Genomic DNA, 8,816 nt, shown 5'->3' with positions numbered 1-8,816 from the left:
TTTTTTTTTTGCTTTAAAAGTATTCAAACATTTGAGTCCATACCTTTACTTAACATTGTTACTTTTTATAACAAAGTTTTTTTACAGTGGGTAGTAGTTTTTAGCTTCACACTCAGTAATCAAAAAATCATAACTCAACATCATGAGTTATGCATAATAATACATATGTGGTGGTTGTTCAGTGGCCCAGTAGTGTCCAACTCTTTGTGACCCCACGAACTGCAGCATGCCAGGCCTCCCTATCCCTCACCATCTCCCTAAGTTTGCCCAAATTTATCTATATAGCATCAGTGATGTCATCCAGCCATCTCATCCTCTGATGACCTCTTCTCCTTCTGCCTCAATCCTTCCCATAATAATACATATACATACATAGTAATACAACCCATTCTAAAATATGTCCTTTTTCTCTCTAAATCCTCACCTATAATCACACATTCATGTCATATATATTTACGAATAGACTTTTCATTTCGTGAAGTAAAAACAACTATTTTTCTTCCATAGGTACATGCAAGGCAGAGTCCTACCTGGCTCCAAAGACCCAACCTTAGACACTGTATTTTATACGATGGTTTTTCCCAACGTGTGGGATAGAAAACAGTAGGTCTCAAGTGAATTCCATGGCTAAATGGGTTGGGAAGGGCTGGATCAAAATTACATTTTCTTTTTTCACTCAAGATTTTTAGAAACTTGACTATCCTTAATGTGAAATGTGGCTATTGTATGCCTACATTTTCAAACTTACTTGACCACAAAATATAATTTATCAAATATTCCACTCAACAGTCTAGAAATACAACACTGCTCTGTTATATTCATTAGAAAATAAAAAGTAACACAATTATATTAGCAATTCAGGGAATAAAGAACTGAAATGTCCAGAAAAGAAAGCTCAAGTCAACAACAGAAAGAATGTTTCTACAATTACAATAATTAAAACTGGCTGGAGAGAAAAAAAAAGAAAGGTGAGTCTAAATATAACTGTCCAGCTGAATGAAGGGAACAAAGATGAAGAGAACGGAAGCCATGGAGCTGCAGCAGAGCGCCACTGTGGACTGAGCTAAAGCTGTCATGGAACCAAGAGTCTTAGAGAAGGAAAAACACCCATGGTGATTTCTCCTATGTTATGTACCTTAATTTAAAAAACAAAGCTTTTATTTATCTAAAGCAGGGATCTGCAAACTATGACCTGTGAGCTGAAAAATAAATTTTACATTTTTAAATAGTTCAAAAAAAATCAAAAGAATATTTAAATACATGTCAAATTATATAAAATTCAAAAGTCAGTGTTAATAAATAAACAGCTATACTCATTCATTTACGCCTTTGTAAATGGAATACAGCTGGAATACAGCTATACTCATTCATTTATGCCTTCACCTACAGCCGCTTTTGCAGCACAAGATCCTAGTTGAAGAACTGTGATAGGTCATATGGTTACCATCTAGCCCTTACAAAGTTTCCAATATCTAATCAAATGATTTAAGTTACTGTGTTCCTCTAGAGATAAAACCACAACACCGGAAGAAGAATAAATTACACTAAATATTTCAAAGAACAAATCTTGTGCTTAATGTTACATATTAACATATATTTTGTATGTATTAAAAACATATACTTTAAATTCTTCCAAAATATGTAGTAGTGTCTTCTTTTACACAAAAGGTATATTCATTCAACTGTGGAAGCACATAATTATTTTTTTTTATAATCCATACCTAAAGAGAAACTACCTATAAATATTCATTCCATTGGGTGGCAGGTACTAGAATCACAACACAATGCTTAAGAAAAAGCAAACAGCATTTACAGGAACAGCTTTGCATTTCAAAACCTCCTGAATTATGGCAACCACCGCAGAGAGATCAGAATTTTGTTGTTTTACCTTCATATTTCTTACTGATAGTGACCCACTCCAAGGAAACATAGAAACCACTTCCTTTCATAGACAATTCCTCTTTCTCTATTTGAAGGAGGAGAGTAGCTATTGAATGTTCTTTAGCTTTCAGCAATGAGATGCTGTGAATTATGATAAAAGGATTCCCAAGCTCTTCATTAAATACAATCTACAAAAAAGAAAAAAAGATGGCATTCAGAAAAACGTATTACATGAAATCATAGAGCACAGAGGAAATACACAGAATTCTGACAATCCAACAAGTAATTTGGATACTGTTTACTGCAAGGACACAAGAACAAAAAAGCCCTGAAATAAAGCTTACAAGTTTAAAATACTGCTTAAAGAAATAACTTTTAGAAAACATCTATTTGTTTAACAGAGAAAACTGATCAGTACACACAGAAAACAAAAGGGCCTCCAAATGGCATCTAAAGAGAAAGGGAATTAAAAGCAATCCTGTAGAAAGTTGCCAAGTGAAAAAGAGTGCTCCGTACAGAGGAAATGAGGTCAATATTCCCTTACTTCATCTCTTCCCATGTCTCATATCTAATTTATTAGATATCATATCTAAATTATTGAGATATATTAATATATTGTATAATATTATATTCATCCATTTATAATATAGTCATTTATATTATATTATATATAAAATAATATATATTAATATATTAATCATATCTCTAATTTATTTCTGCCTTCTTCTTCCTAGTTTCTGAATACTGTTTGTATATGTGTGTGTATCTTTCTTTTCTATAGTTTTTTGTTTGCTTTGTTTTGTTTGTTTTCTGGAAATTTACAAAGGTAAGAGTCAAAGGAACTGGAGAACAAATCATGAAAACTTTCTTACTGTTCAAAAACAAAAGATCTCATTTCATCTAAAAAGATAATTCCACTAACTGTTAAATATTGAAATTTCTTCTAAAAAAAAAAAAAGGCAAATCAAAGCATCATGGAAAGATGTACAAAATCTTATCAAATTCTTCTTACAACACATAATCTAAAAGACTACTGTATCTTTGTTAAATATCGAACAGGAAAGGTTTTCAGACTGATTTCTAAATGAGTTTTTCAAATAAATGGAAAAATAAATAGTTTGAATACAAATCTAACTGAAACACAAGAATTAGCTCTTTTTTTCTTTTTAAACCTATATCTGGAATCCCCTCCTGTGGGCTGCTACCTGAAAACCTTATTAAAAAAAGGGTGCCTTACCCCAGTGCTCACAGCAGCCGTACTTAAAAGAGCAAAGACATGGAAGTAATCTAAATGTCTATGGACAGATGAATGAATACAGATGTGGTATACATACAAAGGAATACTATTCGGCCGTAAAAAAAGAATAGATAATGCCATCTGCAGCAACACGGACAGACCTAGAGATTATCCAACTTCAGTGAAATAAGTCAGACAGAGAAAGACAAATATCACACAATATCACTTATGTGTGAAATCTAAAATATGATACAAATAAACTTATTGACAAAACAGGAAAAAACTCAGAAAACAATAGACACATTTTTGGTTAAGTGGGTTTTGCTTTTGTTTGGGGACAAGAAGAAATAAAAGGGTAGGAAGAAAAAAAGGTAAGTTTTGCCAAGTACAAGTAGCCAGATTACTGTTTCCTCCCCCTCTTTCTCTCTCATGTGAGGGAGACCAGAGGAGACCACGTCAGGACTTTTAAAAATTCTTAGGTTGACGTTTCCAGTCCCCTGAACAAGCCTGGAAAATCAACTGTGAAACTGTTGATATATAGCACGCCCATCATGTTAGAGGCCAAACATCCCCTGCCTTCTTTCATTTCTCTTTCTACATTTCAGTCATCACCACCACGCTTGCTGGGCCCCTTATGCCCTACCATGCCCCCATCACTTCCACCTTTAGCCTCCTCTCTTACACCAATTCCCTCAAAATCCCAAAACTCAGTTATTTCTCTCAAAGTGACCACTATCCCACAGTATCCCTTCCACTTCAATTAATGCCCTGGTCCTGTAATTTCCCCACTGTCCACATACCCCGAGAGAGGACTGACTTCATTATGGCAGTATATATACTAAAGAGGATATGGAGTAAATTTAAATTTTTAATTTATTTAAAAAATCTTACTGAAGGACTTATATGGGCCAAGGAGATATACATAGCAAAAACCAAATGAATTATAAACCCATATGAATTTTCTTCTGATGGACTACGTGGTATTATTTTTAATCCGAAGGTGAAGAGGGTCATTGGGTTTCTTATACCAACAGAATCCCCATAGCTTGATAACAGATACATTCTCATTTATATCTCTCCTGTCCATCATTCTCCAAATTCTTTTCAACTGTTTCAGGCAGCTGGGTGCTATATACAACATATCCTCAGTAAAAAACGAAAAGAAAAATTATTGGAGGCAGGAACAGAATATGTCACAATGTCCAATTAATATTTAAAACTGTGACTGACTGCAAAGGTCTCCTATAAACAGGCTGTTGTTCTGGTATTTCATTGTGTTTTTTGTTTAACTTTTCGAACACACTGCAATTAGGTAGAGCAGCATTTGGTCAACAATAAGAAAGGTAAACCACTAAGGCCTTGTTGTTTTTCTCAAATAATTAAAGCCCAGTGTTTACAGGCACCTGTTGGTCTGATAAAAATGTTTTATAAGATGTAAAATATTAAATTCTATCCCTTTAGCTACCTAGAACTTAGGCCACCTGCTGAAATTTAGAAGGCAGCAACATCACGTTGTACTTTATTACCACAACTCAGTGTCACTTTGTCTACTTTCAAAACCTGTGGCTCTGGGGAAACTAATTTCATATTTATTATTACTAAAATGCAAACCTGCCCCTCAGATTTAAGTCTGTGACATTGTTTAAAAAAAACTGAAATAAAAATGGCATCTTGGAGATTGGTAGATAATTACAGTTATAAATCAAATCCATTATGATTATACAGTGGAAGTGACAAATAGATTTAAGGGACTAGATCTGATAGACAGAGTGCCTGAAGAACTATGGACAGAGGTTCGTGACACTGTATGGGAGACAGGGATCAAGATCATCCCCAAGAAAAAGAAATGCAAAAAAGAAAATGGTTGTCTGGGGAGGCCTTACAAATAGCTGAGAAAAGAAGAGAAGCTAAAGGCAAAGGAGAAAAGGAAAGATATAACCATTTGAATGCAGAGTTCCAAAGAATAGCAAGGAGAGATAAGAAAGCCTTCCTCAGTGATCAGTGCAAAAAAATAGAGGAAAACAATAGAATGGGAAAGACTAGAGATCTCTTCAAGAAAATTAGAGATACCAAGGGAACATTTCATGCAAAGATGGGCACAAAAAAGGACAGAAATGGTATGGACCTAACAGAAGCAGAAGATATTAAGAAGAGATGGCAAGAATACACAGAAGAAGTATACAAAAACGATCTTCACGACCCAGATAACCACGATGGTGTGATCACTCACCAGGAGCCAGACATCCTGGAATGTGAAGTCAAGTGGGCCTTAGGAAGCATCACTACGAACAAAGCTAGTGGAGGTGATGGAATTCCAGTTGAGCTATTTGAAATCCTAAAAGATGATGCTGTGAAAGTGCTGCACTCAATATGCCAGCAAATTTGGAAAACTGAGCAGTGGCCACACGACTGGAAAAGGTCAGTTTTCATTCCAATCCCAAAGAAAGGCAATGCCAAACAATGCTCAAACTACTACACAATTGCACTCATCTCACATGCTAGTAAAGTAATGCTCAAAATTCTCCAAGCCAGGCTTCAGCAATATGTGAACCATGAACGTCAGATATTCAAGCTGGTTTTAGAAAAGGCAGAGGAACCAGAGATCAAATTGCCAACATCTGTTGGATCATCGAAAAAGCAAGATAATACCAGAAAAACATCTACTTCTGGTTTATTGACTATGCCAAAGCCTTTGACTGTGTGGATCACAACAAACTGTGGAAAATTCAAGAGACGGGAATACCAGACCACATGACCTGCCTCCTGAGAAAGCTGTATGCAGGTCAAAAAGCAACAGTTAGAACTGGACATGGAACAACAGACTGGTTCCAAATCAGGAAAGCAGTACGTCAAGGCTGTATATTGTCAGCCTGCTTATTTCACTTTTATGCAGAATACATCACGAGAAATGCCAGGCTGGATGAAGCAGAAGCTGGAATCAAAATTGCCGGGAGAAATATCAATAACCACACATATGCAGATGACACCACCCTTATGGCAGAAAGTCAAGAAGAACTAAAGAGCCTCTTGATGAAAGTGAAAGGGGAGAGTGAAAAAGTTGGCGTAAAACTCAACATTGAGAAAACTAAGATCATGGCAACCGGTCCCATCACTTCATGGCAAAAAGACGGAGAAACAATGGAAACAGTGAGAGACTTTACTTTTGGGGGCTTCAAAATCACTGCAGATGATGACTGCAGCCATGAAATTAAAAGACGCTTGTTCCTTGGAAGAAAAGCTATGGCCAACCTAGACATCATAGTAAAAAGCAGAGACATTACTTTGCCAACAAAGGTCCGTCTGGTCAAAGCTATGGTTTTTCCAGTAGTCACGTATGGATGTGAGAGTTGGACTATAAAGAAAGCTGAGTGCCAAAGAATCGATGCTTTTGAACTGTGGTGTTGGAGAAGACTCCTGAGAGTCCCTTGGACTGCAAGGAGATCCAAGCAGTACATCCTAAAGGAAATCAGTCCCGAATATTCACTGGAAGGACTGATGCTGAAGCTAAAACTCCAATACTCTGGCCACCTGATACAAAGCACCGACTCCCTGAAAAGACCCTGATGCTGGGAAAGACTGAAGGCAGGAGGAGATGGGCACGACAGAGGATGAGATGGCTGGATGGCATCACTGACTCTTTGGACATGAGTTTGAGTAAGCTCCGGAGAGAGCTTTGGTAATGGACAGAGAAGCCTGGCGTGCTGCAGTCCATGGGGTCGCAGTCAGACACGACTGAGAGACTGAACTGATGCTATGGTGTATTTTTCTAAATAGGGAATATTCTGGTTAAGTTACTATTTGACTAGTTTAAACATATCAGACAGCCAAGTGGTGCAGTAGAAGCATGCTAGGCTCATAAATATATTTGAGAATAAAACATGAGGAAAGGAGAAAAGACATGACAATGTAATTCTCTGGCCAACTCTTTACAAAAAAGAAGGTAGCAAGGTCAATGCTTAAGGTACTGCTTTACACTTGAAAAGAACTCAATTGGTATTTGCTGAAAAACAAATGCAATTCTTGACAACTGCACTCACCCCAGATCAAAACAAGAATAGCTAATATATCAGTTTCATAAAAGGTAAACATTTTATTTAAAAGATATCCAAAACACTATATATTATAAAAATCAAGAGGTCACATGTAAACCATCCCTAAAAAGGTGTTATTTCAAAATCATTAAGATCTAATTTGCATATACTTTCCAGACTCAGCATTAAGTCTCAAGAAAAAAAAAAAACAAAAAACTCACCTCCCATTTTTCAGAAACACTATTTCCACGTTCACCTGTTCCAATGAGATACAGTCTTCCAGTCCCATCTGACAAGGTAACCCAGGTAGAAGACGTGAAATGGATGGATGCACAAAGGCGATTGTCACATGCTGTCAAATCTGTAGGAAGTCGAAACACTTCTCGTGGTTTTCCTAAGGCAGTATCCTAAACAGAAGCCGAACATTATGAATGAATCCCTCCCTCTCCTTGACACAAACACACACAGAATAAAAACATCAGCAGTGCACTGGTTACTCTCCTCTTCCCCAAGTCCCCTGCTTGAGTATAAGCTATCCCACTGGCTGACACAGAAGTGATGGTAAGTGACTTCTTAGGTTAGGTCACACAAGACTGTGCATCTTGTATCTTGCTCTTTCTCTTCAACTGCATGTGACAGACCCACGTGAGGAGGCACTCAGGGCTCCTGACAACCACCAGCAGCCTGTGAGTGAAGTTCGGAAGTGTACCCTTCAGCTCTAGTCAGGCTTTCGGACCACTGCAGTTGTGGCTGACATCTTGGCTACATTCTCTTGAGAAATCTTGAGAGGGAACTACCTAGCTAAGCCATTCTGATTTCTCACTGAAACTGTGAGATGACAAATGTTTACTGTTTCAAGTTACTAAGTTCTGAAGTACTTTATTACACAGCAATTGATAACTAATGCAATGCAGTAATCTAGTCTTCATTCTTAAGTTAAAATTAACGATCAGTATTTTTAACCAATTGGAAAACCACATCATGCTCTAAATTCCTACACAGACATCTCTGTGGTATGAAAATGCTATGTTATGCTATTAACAACTTGCATTTTTGTTAACATATTTTTTTTTGTATATACATATATCCTTATAAATATAGTGTCTCATGCTTCATGCTCAGTCGTGTCTGACTCTCTGTGACCCCACGGGATTGTGGCCCTCCAGGCTCCTCTCTCCATGGGATTTTCTCAGGCAAGAATACTGGAGTAGCTTGCTATTTCCTCCTCCAAGTGATCTTCCCGACCCAGAGATCCAATCTGTGTCTCTTGCATATTTCCTGCATTGGCAGGTGGATTCTTTACTACTGAACTATCTGGAAGCCCGTAATATAAAGTAGTAAGATGGATTACATTATTGAAATGTTTTACAAGAAAATATATAAAAAAGGGCTACAACTCAGAAAATAAACTTCCCCTCATACACCAAACTGTATTCAATTCAATTTTTATTGTTTAGTTTTTAGTTAACAGGTTTACCTGCAGTACAGAAATAATCCTTGATTGATATATTTCAGGGCTTGTCTGGTGGCTCAGTCGGTAAAGAATCTGCCTGCAATGTGGGAGACCTGTATTCAATCCCTGGGTTGGGAAGATCCCCTGGAGAAAGGAAAGGCTACCCACTCCAGTATTCCAGCCTGGAGAATTCCATGGACTGTATAGTCCATAG

At 37.0% G+C, this 8,816-nt stretch overlaps 1 protein-coding gene across 1 annotated transcript in view; it reads right to left on the bottom strand.

Moving 5' to 3' along the window:
- The window catches only part of NUDCD1 (NudC domain containing 1), a 95,100-nt gene that overhangs the window by 56,511 nt on the left and 29,773 nt on the right, over positions 1 to 8,816 (bottom strand). Inside the window, exons 3-4 of the mRNA XM_010863455.1 lie at positions 7,371 to 7,556; positions 1,889 to 2,069 (exon numbers count right to left, since the gene is read on the bottom strand). Of these exons, the coding sequence (XP_010861757.1) occupies positions 1,889 to 2,069; positions 7,371 to 7,556 (367 nt within the window). The remainder of the gene's footprint in view (positions 1 to 1,888; positions 2,070 to 7,370; positions 7,557 to 8,816) is intronic.

This window comes from Bison bison, unplaced genomic scaffold (assembly GCF_000754665.1).
Source record: "Bison bison bison isolate TAMUID 2011002044 unplaced genomic scaffold, Bison_UMD1.0 scf7180017864491, whole genome shotgun sequence".
NCBI lineage: Eukaryota > Metazoa > Chordata > Mammalia > Artiodactyla > Bovidae > Bison > Bison bison.
Note: the sequence above shows the minus strand (reverse complement) of the source record. Positions and strands in the feature narration are given on the sequence as shown.